Source organism: Anser cygnoides, chromosome 17 (assembly GCF_040182565.1).
Source record: "Anser cygnoides isolate HZ-2024a breed goose chromosome 17, Taihu_goose_T2T_genome, whole genome shotgun sequence".
NCBI classification, from domain to species: Eukaryota; Metazoa; Chordata; class Aves; order Anseriformes; family Anatidae; genus Anser; species Anser cygnoides.
Genome location: NC_089889.1, coordinates 11,319,668 through 11,334,007, shown reverse-complemented (window position 1 = coordinate 11,334,007; position 14,340 = coordinate 11,319,668). Strand labels below are relative to the sequence as shown.

At 39.4% G+C, this 14,340-nt stretch overlaps 1 protein-coding gene across 3 annotated transcripts in view; it reads right to left on the bottom strand.

Annotated features, from left to right (window-relative positions):
* SPPL3 (signal peptide peptidase like 3) overlaps window positions 1–14,340 on the bottom strand; it is a 57,415-nt gene that overhangs the window by 9,596 nt on the left and 33,479 nt on the right. For 2 of the 3 annotated variants that reach the window (XM_066978618.1, XM_013173703.3), the window contains exons 3-6: window positions 8,252–8,346; window positions 5,204–5,323; window positions 1,876–1,954; window positions 1,012–1,124 (exon numbers count right to left, since the gene is read on the bottom strand). In XM_066978618.1, the coding sequence (XP_066834719.1) occupies window positions 1,012–1,124; window positions 1,876–1,954; window positions 5,204–5,323; window positions 8,252–8,346 (407 nt within the window). The remainder of the gene's footprint in view (window positions 1–1,011; window positions 1,125–1,875; window positions 1,955–5,203; window positions 5,324–8,251; window positions 8,347–14,340) is intronic. The other variant, XM_013173704.3, reaches the window with a different exon arrangement.

The following is a 14,340-nucleotide window of genomic DNA, read 5'->3' as shown; positions in this document are numbered from 1 at the left end:
CCAGTGCTAAGGACTTGTTGCTGCCATCTCATTTAGGAGGAGCTAGAAAGCTGATAGGACATAGGCTTTTTTATCACAAGAAGCAAATTCAAGGGTAGGTAATGCTGTTCCAGCTATTTTTCCTCAAGCAATCACCACCTCAGGGTGCCACTTCACGAGATGTCTTCAGACAATTTAGCTGCCTGACACTGCTGAGGAGTGGAGGTCCTGCTCCAGGCTACCCCTTCATCCCTTTGCTATCGTATCCACTCTGTCCTCTCACCACCTACCTTTTGCCAAATCTAGCACATACCTGACTGCACAACAATCCAATTCACCTCACTGCAAGCAGCAGAAAAATAGCCTGGCAAAAGAGTACGCTGCCATTCTAGTGAGCTGAATCAGTTTGCCATGTGATTAAATGAATGCCAGAGCTAGCACAAGAGATTTGGAAGGCAGGAGGGGAGGAGGAAAGCTCCTTGTGGGAACAGTAAGCTGTAAATTCAGTTCAACCAGAAGGAAAAAAATAAATAAATCACACCTTCAAGCCAACTGGATGCCTGCCAGCTTCACCCATCTCACCATCCTAACTGGCAAGCATCAAAGAGATCAAAGACAGCTAGCTACTGTGAACTGTCTCACAACAAATTATTTGATCATCTGAACCAAAACCCAACACAACCCACAGCAAAAATTAACCAGATTGTTGAGACCAAGTTATGATTCATAAGTAACTGCTGTCTCCACACATCTTTAACTAAAACTGGCAATTCACCGTACACCACATGAGTGCAGATCATCTCTCATGGATGTTCTGGCAATTCCTCGGAAGCTTTTCCAAACCAGAAAAACAGGTGTCCCGAACATTACCCTGGCGTGTTTCTGACAGGGCTTGTTCTCAGGGAGTCTACCACAAACATTACAATCCAGCAAAGCATTAATAACAGCAAATTTCAGCAATCATCACCAGGTGACTGGATGTGTCAGAACAGGCACAAACTTGTAGTCAAATCCCTTGATTCACATACTCACCGTCCATAAGGAGCCAGTGGCCAGTGAGGACCCAGATAAGTACAAGCATCACAGACAGAGAAAATGAGAGCAACTCAGCAGCAGTGAAACGCCCGCAGCAGCCAAAGGAAATCCTAGGAACAACATGTAAACATAAGCTGCAAGACTTTTATGTTTCCATTTAAAGAACAGAAAATGGATGCTACCGGAACAGAGCTCAACTGCTGATGAAAGACGCCAAGAACAACTGAGGGGAAGTTCCTTTGCCACAAGTAGGTACCGAAACAGCAACAAAATACAAGCTTTCCTCACATTCAAATCATGTGTGTAAAGCCTGAACTACGAAGATGGAAAAAAAAAACCAACCTGTAAATCCTGGCACCTCTCTTAAAATCATTAGTATGAATGGTATTTCCTAGTACCATCTATGACAGTGCTTTTTGGAGCATGAACTCCAGTCACAAGGTAAGGAAAAAATTAGTTTCAAAATATGACTCTAACAACCGTCATTTTCACCAGCATAACTACAAACCCTGAAAAACCAGCATTAACATCCATAGTTCAATGTTAACAAACATTAAAACCTAGTACTAACTCTGAAACTGAATTCTCAGCCCAAATAACCCAAACTTCTTAAATGCTGCTGTTGGGAAATCCAGTCTCCTGCAATTGTATTGTATTTCCCAGGCTGGCAAGCATGCGTGACTTGCAGAAATTGTGCTCCCTCCTTTCAAAGTGGAAACACAGTGTTCACACACACAAAATATGCACGAACTTCAGCCCCGAGGTTAATGCTCATAACCAAAGACTCTGTTAAAGAATTCTCATTAAAAGAAATGAATACAGCATACGAGAAGAGGAACAAAACATTTCTCAAGTCCTTACTTGTTTTGAGGCGAACAAGGCCGTGTTAAGTACTGGCACATCGGGAGCAGAAGGAAAGCAAAAGCTATTGTTGCAAGGACTAGAAAAGGAAGAAAAGGTAATATTAGTACATTCAGACCTGATTTCTACAGTACACAAGTTCCACCAATTTGAAAGAGCTCTTGCAACAATGTCCTATTATCATATGCTGCAGTATTATTAAAGCAAGAGCAGTTAGACTCCAAGGTTTTCTGCAGAACTTCTACTGCTTTCAAACTGCAATCAAAATAAAAGCTCTCAAAGGCATTAAATGCTCCTACCTCCAAATGTAAAAAGAAAAAAATAAAAATAAAAAAAATCAGTCTCAAAGCTGTTCATGATCATGTCAGCAAGAAACAGTTTCCAAACATTCTAGGAGTCAACAAAAACGTAAGAACTTGCTACAAACTGGTTGTGAGATTCTTTTAAAATTCTTTAACATACAACCGACTAAGGCAGCATAATAAAGGGGTTCTCTGGCTTTTCAACTCAGACACTTTTTTCTCCCTTCTTACTCATAACTGTTTACTCACTACTGAAATATATTACAACTTAAGAATTGGTAAAATATGCAGTGCTTTAAGTTTTTGAAAACAGGGAAAATGATAAAACCACATAAATAACCAAAAGGACTATTTCCATAAATACTTTTTTTTTTTTTCAAGAAGCATATTTATTCCACCCAAACATCTGTAAAAACGTTTAGTAACTGCTGGTATTTATAATCATTCTTTCCTTCCTTCCTTTTTTTTTCTTTCCTTTTTTTTTTTTTTTTTCAAATAATAGCACTGAACTTTTATTAAGGGCTGTTTAAAAGACTGAGCGCTTGGAGAGACAGACATGTCACAGCAGCACTCACACAGCATCCAGAACTGCTGTAGAAAGAACAGACCAACACGAAAACAGAAGGATCGTTTGACATTTTCTGGATGCTGTTCTCTACTCATTCCTTAAAAACTCGCGGTCTTCGTTTTTGCTTTTTAGAAGGAATTATTGTTTTTTTCTTTTCTCAAGCTAAGATGATGGTGAGGAATCAAACAGTCTCTTTATTGCACAGCTTGAGCCAACTGGACAAAAACTGGTTTGGTCAAACCACATCTTTTCACCTCTCAGTTCTACCCCTTCTGGTAGGGGGAAGATAAAATAAATTCACACCAAAAAAAGGTGTCAGCAAACAGCACCATGGAAACTCACAGTTCTATCAATATTTCAGAAAGGAAATATTAAAAAAAGCAGAATGGGTAGAGAAAGAATGAAGAGTGTAGAAACTCTGCGTGGGTTTGCCTAGGACCCTTCTCAGAGGTGCTTGGCCAAGAGTAAAACCCGTGACCCTGCTGCCCCGCATCCCACAACCCCATTGCCTGCCTGCCCTGTGCCCCGCTCAGCCTCATCACAGCTGAACTGACCCTTTCTCACCCAAACCGATCCTCTTCAGCCTTGAAACGTGTCTTTCCCTTTCTCCCCCCAAGCTCTGCTCATCAGGGGACCCTGTACCTCCTGTCCTGGCATTCTCAGCCACCGCTGCCTGCAGCCGGGCTCTCCCAGAGCGGACAAGAATTCAGATGTAATTACACCAGGACACATTTATCTAGGAGTATCCAATCTCGCTCCTTACTGTCCAGGCTTCCAGCTGGGTGTTTCTGTTTCCCTTCAGTCTCAGCACCCATCATTCGATTGGGAATCCCTCAGCTTAATTCCCGTCTACAGGCAGCCGCCAGCTCTCCAGCTCTGCCTGCTCCTTGCACCTCAGCCTGCCTGCGGGTCCTCCCTTGCTCCCGACTCTTCCCCAAAGGCAAACCTTTGAGGCAGTCAGATTTACGAGTGGTTTAAGAAACCAGACACCAACTATAATTCAAAAGCACACACCCACATCAGCCTCTAAAATCTACAAAAAGAAGGATGCCAAACAGAACCACTGCAGCTTCGGAGGGGCCAAGCCCCCAGCCACAGGTCCCCAGCCCAGCCCTGGAGCCTCCGAAGTCACAAAGTTCAGAGCTCCTGGGGCCAAGGTCCTCTGTGCTTAATGACACCCTCGAATGCAAGACCAGAGAAACAGTATCATAAACACAGCCTCAAGAATAAAGATACCCCAGGGCACTAATCCAAGTAGGCTCAATCCTCTTAAACCTGTACCGTGCTCCAGCCGACACAAGGCAGTTGCACTACATGCCACCAGCGTCACAAAGTTACAAATGTCAGGGTCGTTCTGGAAATACAGGCAGCAATAAGCTTGACATCAACATTTTTTTCTTGCCATAAAGTTTCTCTTATCACCAGTATCTAGCGTATATTAGAATTTATTTGAAGTAATGATCTACTTTTAGTAGGGAAGAATGCATGTGACAGAGGCTGAAGCTGTAAGAGTAGTACCAGCAAGAGCGTGCCACTACAATTAGAGGCAGGAGTCTCAAGATTCATTTCCAGAGGAGAGATTTAGATTTCACCCCTTGCCATCAGCCCTGTTTCAGAGGCTGGAGAGGATGCAGAGTTCAGGAGTTAAATAATGAGGGAAAAGCATGCATTGTGTATACATGAAATAGGAGAAGAGAAGTATTTAAGGGTTTAAAAGTCTTCACAGATTCAGCGTGTGAACTAAGGACAACTTTCAAAAGCTTCTGCACATTTGGAGCAGTTAAAAAGAATCTCGTTTCCCTGAACAGCAGCTGGTCTCTGGGAAAGCTGCAGAAAGATCAAAAGGCTAAAATTTTCCAAAAATCAAAGTCGTAATATTTAAATGACAAAATGTAAATAATAATAAACAGGATCAGAGGACTCGTAATTTATTTGCAGACAATCATCTCATTTTTGTTCTAAATTCAAGCAGTGCAAGAGAATAATACTGAAAATGATAGGGAGACACGAAGTATCCTTGAAACTAAGAAAATTTTGTCTAAGTGCAAAATCCAAAATTAAACTAGGAAAAGACGTCTGGATATGATCTCCAGAGCTTTCCTCCAACCTGAATTATGCTATGATCCTACGAAGTACCTGCGTTATGAAATAGCATGAACAGTTTTGAGTACTGATTTATAACAAGTGAACTATTTACTTAAAATAACACATCCAGCATCTATCAAGACTCCTGCAATTTATAGTTCATTAGACTTAGCAAAATTTTAAGTGGAAAATACTTCTCAAATAATATTTGTCACTTTATTCATAGCTAAAGAGATATGAAAACACGATCATGAAAACCAATTAATTTGCTTAATACGTACTGTGACATACATTATAATTATCACCAACAATTAATTACATCAGTGCTTTCTGTTCTATTCAAATTATTACAAAGAGAAGAAAATTTAGTCACCTGCTGTGCATATTGTAAAGACAACTTGAACTGAGTCAAAGAAGAAGAACATAACTAGGAGAGACACAGATGCTCCGATCGGCAGGAACAATGCCTGGGTAGAATCAATGGTTTGAATACCTGTGGAGGAAAGAACGTGACGTTTAATTTGGGCTACTTCTTATCACACACATTCTGAAAGCCTGTCCTCACCAATGTTAATTCAGGCCCTTAACAATAGACTTCACTTCAGTGCCGGTGCAATAGAAATCGACGCTGAGGTCCTCGTGCACTGCCACACCCAGGCACTGCAGCCAGCACGGAATTACTACAGCCAAGCAGCGCTTTGGCAGCAGCTGGGTGTGTACACCAACACGCCGGCTTCGTGGCAATTCAAGAACGGCAAGCTGAAAACAGATCTTGGAATTTTTTTCTTGTGCCATAGACAGAGTGGATAAGTTAAAAATTAACATTAGCTAGGGACTGTGAATCATGTAGCACATGATCTATTTGCCATGTTTTACCCTAAGCCACATGTACACGTTGAAGAGAGCATCCAAAGATTCAGTTTAACCGCTCAGCACGAGAAGAGCCTGATCAGCAGTAGAGCTGCAGAGCATTAGGCTGACCTAGCTCATGCAAAGGGTGGTACAGCTCCAAACTCTGCTTGAGTGATGCACTCAAATTGTATCACTGATTGCAATCACCAGATAACATCGAGCCTACCAACACAGGGCACTTTTTGAAAAACACCCAAGTCATCTACCTGTTTATGAAACTGCTAACTCAGATCAGAATGCACTATAATCACCTTTTATTCTAAAAACCAACAAAAATTCATGCCTACATTTAATAGCTGGAAGCAATTTTAAAGAGTGCAGAGATACTAAAGGATTTTATTCTGATTATTTCCCCCGAATCAACCACGCAGAGTGGCTACACAGGTTATTAATAATGGGACAGGACGCTTTTTACTATAATTCACCATGAGTTTTTGGAATTACTAACTAAAGATCAGGCTTTGAAAGACCATCTATCCTCCAAAATCATACTAATACTTAACCAGTATTTGTAGCTGTATTTACATTTGATTGTGACAGGGCAGGAGGAACCATACAAGACATACTTATACCTGTACAGCATTAAAATGACAGGTAACATCTGGACCAGTCACTTGATTAGTATCTGAAGTGCCTCTGATGCAAAATTAGTACAAGACTCAGAACCAAGTGAGACCTAAAACCAGCCTAATATCACTGTATTATCCCAAAGTAATTGGACCTTGCTGTATAAAGCAGTGTTTTACCAGTTACATGATTCTAAGAATAAGCTTTTACGTTATTAAGCAGAATATTTATATATGTATGTATGAACATATACACAAACATACACAAGTATATACATACACACAAGTTGTAAGCATGTGTGTATGCATATAAAAATGTGCGTTGACCTTTTCCTGTAGAAGAGTGGCAAGTTGTCTAGGTAATAGGTTACTTACAACTCACAGTTATCAGAGTATCTAAGGATGTCAAAAAGCCTCAAACACAAGCGAAATACACTCACTAATTTCTGCTGTATTTCACCATTTTTATAAAAAGGAGAACTTGAACAATGAGCATGAACATGTTGCTTACACTGCATGGTCATTTACTATTTCTGATCAAGGACTTACTCTCAAACATAAGTATCACAATACATTTTAAAAATAAGAAGCAGAAGAACTCAAGTCATGGTATTTCTATGTTACTGAGGTGTGACACAAAATGGTAAAATATAGACAGTCCAGAGAGAACAGTGCTAAGACAGAAATTCCTATGTTCTAATCTGTGCCTTAGATCTAGTTCCTCCTGCTTTGAGAAAGAAAATTTATTCACATGCCCTTCAATTCCCCAAGAGAAAAACAAGAAATGACATATTACAAACCACCCTAGCATATGGGAATTAGTGCGTGCAATGTAAAATGTCAAAGTTCTTCATTTCATTTCTGATCATTTTGACAGCTAATCCCGTTAATGTGCTCGTTCCCCAACCCCAGACTGTCTTCTCTTACTTCCCAGATTCCCATAGCCTCAACTGTTCATTGCTGAATCACTAACCACCTCTTTCTGTAACTGAGCTGTCAACGGAAACGGTCATCTGACAACAATGTAAGTTGCAAGACACTGAATTAAAAACAAAAAGCAAAAAATGCATGACACATTCAACACCCTGTAAGTTATTATTTAGTAATTTTAAGCTGTATTTCTCATTTTAAACAAAGCAACCTTAGCATTCAAGGTTTTGTGTGCAGGGCTGCCCACATATCCCAGTCTTGTTTTCTGAAAACGCTGAAACTTCATTCTAGTTTCAGAATATAGCCACATAAATTACTCTAAATTAAACTCAGGCATGAATTTACAGCACATTGTGTACAACACAGTCCACTCTCTTTAACTGTTCACATGTATGTTTTTGCTTGCAAAACAGTGCATCTCAAATGGCCAAGCTGTCTGAAATCTATTTTTACAGTAAGAGAGGGGACAATCACCGCATAAGAGCTGACAAGTTAATCCCCACTCTGAATAGACTGTGTGTAGACACATACTTCGTTGTCCATTTCAAATGAGTCACCCAAAGCCACGTGAAATCTATACTTCAATTTCTGTGTTGATAAAGCTGAATCATCCTTATAGATTCATTAGCATACCATGAGATTAAACCTTTAGTTGTCTACAGGCAGGCTAATACGTCATGTCATAGTGACAAAGAGCAGACAAAGAGAAATTACATTCCCTTCCATAACCGTATTTTTAAAAATAAAGCAGTTTCCATTTCCAGGAAGACCTGACAAATTGCACAGCATGCAATTTCTATGCATTATGGAAACATTACACTGATGTTTTAAATTTAGCTTCCATGAGCATGAACTAGATAGCAGTATTAGTGCAAAGCAAAATGTCAAGTGCCTAGACAAAACAGTTCAATTATATCAGGTGAATCTACAAAGCATGAAACACATGACCGGATGAAACAAAAGAAGATGCAACACACTGAAGTGATGAAAGAAAGATAAGGAGTAAAGCTAACCCTTACTGTTATTGGTGCTGTTGCCATTAAAAGACCCAGCTGCGCTGCTATTGTCTTTCTCTTTGTCTTGATTCTCAAAGTCCATGTTAAGAGACCTGCAGGGAAAAAAAAGTAAACTTAACAGGCAAATTTCAAACTCCTATTTAGGTTTATCAGCTACGGTCTCATTACCATTCTACTACTGCAGCACCTTCTCCCTGGAAAAGCCCTGGTTTTTAAGTGCTGGTTATTAAAAAACAAAACAAAACAGAAAAAAACATATGTACCAGAAATTAAAAAAAAAAACAACGCCCACAGTTACAGAGGAGGCACGAAATCACACTTGGTCTAATACTGAGACGACTCACTGTAGTGTCTGAACTGCTAAGTGTTGACAACAAACCACAACAAAGATACTTATCTGCATTACTTGGAAGTGTAGAACATGATGGAAATACAGTAAAAGTTTGAATTCTCTGATGTATTTGAACTCTTTCCAAGTTATCATTTTGATCCTTTTCATTCAAATTTAACTGTTTGGTTTCATGTTTAAAACCATATTCATTGTTTCCTTCCTCTAACTCTTGTAATGAATGATGACCAAAATTTGCCTATAAGTAATTCTCTGCTGAATGCAAGTTCTTACTTAATTGAAATAGCTTCAGCAAAGCCTAGAAAATAACTATATAGGCATTACAGATATCTAGAGGAAGCTCTGAATAATCAGTACAAATTAGTTCATCCATAGTAGCTGACAACATTTCCCAGTGTACCCAGCTCTTTGTCTTTTCATTTTGATATATATACCAAAAAGACTCCAAAATAACACAGAATTTAATCATAAAATTAATTGCTGTCCAAAACAGATCCTAAATGAAATTCACCCATTTCAGAAAGTTAACCAAAATTTGTTAGAATGTAATTTAGAAGTTGCATCAAAGTGACGACCTGTGGCAAAAGTGATAAAATGCTATGTTGTTTTGTATAAAAATATTAGCAATCAAGATTACCATGATAGTTTCTCATTATCATAACATGCATGCAAGTTGTCCATGGCTTTTCTGTAGATTTATTTGCTCAACTAAGCTATAGAGAACCATGGGAAGCACAGTACAGCTCTTCCCTTCAGTCTGCAGCAGCAGCAAATACCAAGTATTTTGATACAACTTCCAGGTCAACAGGCATTCGACTTTTTTTTTTTTTTTTTTCAAGTTGAGCTGCAAGCAACCGCACTATGCAAAGTAAGCAAATTCTATTAATTTGACAGACAAGGAAAAAACACAACACCTACAAAATTGTACCAAAGATTGTATCAAACTTATTTCATTTTAGTGTACACTGCAATGCAGAGGTAAGCAATTTTGTGCTACAGTCATACAGCCTGAAATCAAGCACATATGGGTGTGCAGTATCTAGACAGATGTGCTATATTAAAGAAAGTGAGGTTGAGTAGTTTTACTGTATAAAATTAAGAAGAAAAAAAGGCTTTCCAGTTTAGAACTATGTTGTTGTTCTGCTTCTATTATGCAAGTGCTCCCAGTATGAAGTTAAAGACGGTTTTGGACTCAGAAAAAATACAAGGAAGCTTTAACCTTAGACTTACAGAAGAAGACTTACTTCTACACAGAACACAGGCATCAGCTAAAAAGTTAGCAAAAATACAAACAGGCAACAGAGAACACTAATTCTAACAAATGGATCAGTTCTAAATATGTCTGTTATCCAGGCACTGGTACAGGCTGCCCAGGGCAGATCTGTTTTTGGGGTGCTCCTGTGGGGAGCCAGGAGTTGGACCTGATGATCCCTGTGGGTCCCTTCCAACTCGGGACATTTTATGATTCTGGCTTGGGTGGGGTGCTTTTATCTTTCATTCACATTTCCTTTTTCCCCATAAATCCCCACAATTTTCCTCTCAAGCTATAAAAATCCAAGAGATGGCTGACAACCCTTCAGGGCTGGATCCAAGATTCAGACAAACAATATATATATATATATTTTTTTTTCCTCAGAGCAGCATTTCATTCTTCTGTAAATTAGCTCAGCTTAGCAAGAGCATCACACCATCATTCTGACTGTGGCAACGGGGAACTCCTCACAATTTAAGGGGCTATCAGCAAAGGAAACTGAAAATAAACTATTTTTCCTACTGCTCACAAACAACTTCAGCCCATTTGCTTTCATTTCAATAGAATCAGCAATTACTACATTATTACCTGTAACATCCTCAATTCAAAATTAAGCATAAACTATGAAATTACGGTCACTTAGCAACACAGTTGGTGAGCCAAGCCAACTTCTGAATCATCAGCACCCATTTTATGATTTGCCCCTTATCTCTGGTACAAATTATCACTAACATGATAAAAAAAAAAAAGAGAAGCAATCACTAGAACATCCTCCATGAAAGTTAAAAACTGTATTTTTAAAACAAGACATACTGAAAATTATTGCTCTGGAAGGAAACAGCAAGTCGAGAAGCATTTGCTTTTTTGTTCAAGTTTTCGCCTGGATTCCAAAAGCAGCATTCACTCAGCGTCTCCTGTCAGGCAATAAACTACAGTTGTCTCTTCTGGGGGCCCCAGCAGTTCAAGCTGGTAGGATTTCTAGCACAGTGGTTCAAAGCAAGCCTCCCACAGGGAAGCACTCAGTAGGGTTACGCTGAGGCCAAAGCAATGAGTAAGCTGCTGGCACATTATTATCATGAAAGTTCAGATTCAACTATGGATCACTTCCATTGCAATAATGCTTCAGGGAAACCCTGCAGGAAAATATTCTTATGAAACAAAGGAGGAAATTTGAAAGCAAGCGTATCTCTAAAGAGTCAGCAGGAGAGGCAATACATCGAGAAGTTCCTTCTTGCTTTGCTCAGTGAAGACAGTCACCCTTATGAACAGCTCTGTGACTTTAAGAATTGCCAGATTTCAACTGCTCTACATAAAAAATTACAGTCAGACACTGAGCTGAGATAGTTTAATTCAAATGAATCAAATCTCTATGTGTATTATGGAGAGAGAGGCTAGAACACATTATGCGATCTAACATTGCCACAGTGGCCTATAAAGTGTTCCTGTGAGATTAAACAACGAGTTGCAATGCAAGATCTGGAGTGGGAATAAGAACAGGGGAAACAGTAGCAGAAAGTCCATGCAAAAATATCCTCACTGACTAGATGGAGTACTGGCTCCTGACTATGCCTGCAGAGCCACACATGCCAAAGTCCCAGGACACTGATTCAAGCATCTCACCCCCAGCAGGTGCTTCACACGCATGCAGGTATCTTTGTGGCTCTCCAGACCCCTCGTCCGCCCTGCCAGCGCTGTGGCTACAGATGCTTGTGAACTCCAGGCACACCCTTTCTCTTAGTAAGAAGTTATTTTTATTACTCCACACACTATTACCAGAATTAGTCACACGTTTTATTTGAACATTTCGAGCCACTGCCATAGAGATAAATCTAGGGTTCTTACACCTACTTTGAAATTTCGTATTCAGCTCAAACACACATGCATGACACCCTGCTAACTAACGAAGATTAGGAAGGTGGACTCGTCGTGGTTGTTGGCACTGTTTACGAACCACCAAAGAGAAGGACCACCAAACTTACAACTTAAATAAGCAAGATAGAGTGGGGAAAAAAATAGGAAAATAAAACCAATATGCATTGTTCTTCAGTACCACGATTTATTCTATGGTCTTGAGGGCCCTCAAGCATGGCATACTTAATATGGGAAGACTGGAGACTCTTTGGTACAGGAAGGTCAGTCTTCATCTGCAGGCAGGAGATAAAGCTTGCACCTGAGTTCTGCGTTAGCTAAAGATGACAGCAAGGATCTGTGAGGACCTGCAGTCCCTGTTTCTGAAGTGGAGAGCAAACCACCTTATAAACAGTAAATGTTGCAGCATTGAAAACAAACAAACAAACAAAAACTATTTAAAAGCAGGGCAAACAATACTCTGCAAATACTTGCAGAATAAAACTGGGCTTCGGTTTGATCGAGGAGAATCCAGAAGCAGTTTAGCTTAAAAGCAGGAACTAGAACAGGTAGAGCATGGGTTAAATCAGGCTTTACATAACCACGTTTGAGTACGTGATAGGACAGAAAAAGATTTAGGTGCTACATGCCTACAAAGTAACTCCAACATTTCAGTCCCAGAAAAGCACCTGTACAATAGGTGACTGTATGGGAAGAACCCCCAGAAAACAACCCATTTCCAGCTAAGCTCATCTCTTTAAAAATCCATAACTAGAACAAACATTTGCATGCTGCTGTTTACATCTTGTAAATGTTTGAAAGATTACACTTGCCTCTCTGACAGCCAACAACAAAGCGTATCAAGTACAAGGGCTGAGAGATGGTAAGAACATTTATGGGAGATGTTTAGAAGGGCTTGAAGCTAAAATTCCTGACCCTGCACAAATGCAGGAAGGAAATGCTCTTCCAGCCATAGTAAGAGAAGTGGGATCTCAAATGTATAAACTGTCCTTCATTCTGGAGGCAGACTTTACCCAGGATCTATTAGACATTCTTCTGAGTATTTTGGTGGTTTTTGTTAGTTTGTTTGTTTGTTGCTTGGTATGGGTTTTATTTACTTATTGTCATTGGACAAATGCTACTTGTATGAATAAGGACACTGGACCAGGCTTTCCTTTGTTCCCCTGAAACCTCTTGCATTAGATTAGATCCACCACACACAAGGATTTTATCCTAATGACTCACCCACCCAATTCTTTCTGATCCTATTATTGAACTTCTGTTTATGTCACTTGCCAGCAGTATCACAATAACTCTACAATAACTACTTGTTTCTTTTCAGACTGATATTGGAAACCATGCCCGCTTTCCACAACATGAAGGTTATGTGAGGAGTGCCATTTTCTTTCTGTCTAACCATGGCTCCATTTGAGATGAAGCACTCAAATCTAGATGAAGATGTTGTTCTCATTTGAGAACGAGCACCCTAAGCAGTAACTTTTGTATTTCCAGCAAGTCGCTATTCTAAGAAAATCCACCCACTGCCCGAAGTTTTTATTTTACTACTTTGGGAATTTCCAGATAAGCATCATTTTGCAACTTACCACCACACTTAAATTTCTTACAAATCTGAATTGTATCTTGGGCGCTGTTGTTAACAGCACTTCAAAATCTTCTGTAAAAAACTGCTTTTGACCTCACTCGTTGACCAAACAGCTTGAAAGTTTACCCAAGTCATCACCAAAACTGTGGGTTTCAGCTCAGACATCTACTAAAGAAGCTAAATATAGGTCATTCATCAGAAATCAGTTTCAAAACTATCAGGCCCTATCTTGGTCTGCAATAGCTTGCGTCTTGGAGTCCTTAGGGTACGTGAAAAAGAAGTGGGCTAGAAGAGGGCATTTCCTCAACTGATTTGTATCCATCGCCATTCTACCATGTCTTCCAACAGATTAGGTTCTTCTGAAGTTTGCAGTCCTTGTAAGGTGAGCGGTTTTAAATGTAATCACAGGAGAAGATGGTAAAAGAGCACGTGTATATAGCAACAGGACAGGAAAGAGCAAGGGAAAATTCTTAAAAGCTTAGAAGCTCTGAGGAGAGGCAATTTACGTTCAAGCACTCCTGCTGTTTCTTATTGCATTATGTTTTCTCAATTTAATTTTGATTTTAATAAAAGCTACAGGTCTTGCAGTCATATGCATAGTTCCTTTTTACTCAACTGCATGAATTAAATTAAAGATTGAAGTAGCCCCTCAACTACATGCTAGACTGACTCAGAACTTTAAGAAAAGAAAAAAAACACTGTCAATTGGTATTCAAATGCAACCTTTTATTTCTTTATTTGCAGTTTCTCTAGATTTTGTCTTCCTAAAGCTTTCTATTTTAATTTAATCAGCAGTGCTGTTACCTAATACTCACTAGCAAAAACAGACAGCTCTTATCAAAAATTGGCTCTTTCATTTTATGATTTGCTTAACTTATGACTGGGATTTCAAGCCTCTTATCCTAATAGCTGCAGCTTACATCATACTTACGACCACGGTTATCATCTATTTCAGGAATATTCAACGTGGTGGAGAGATTTCATACTATATGGATGGCTTGTTATCATAGACTTATTAAATGAAGCAATTTTCT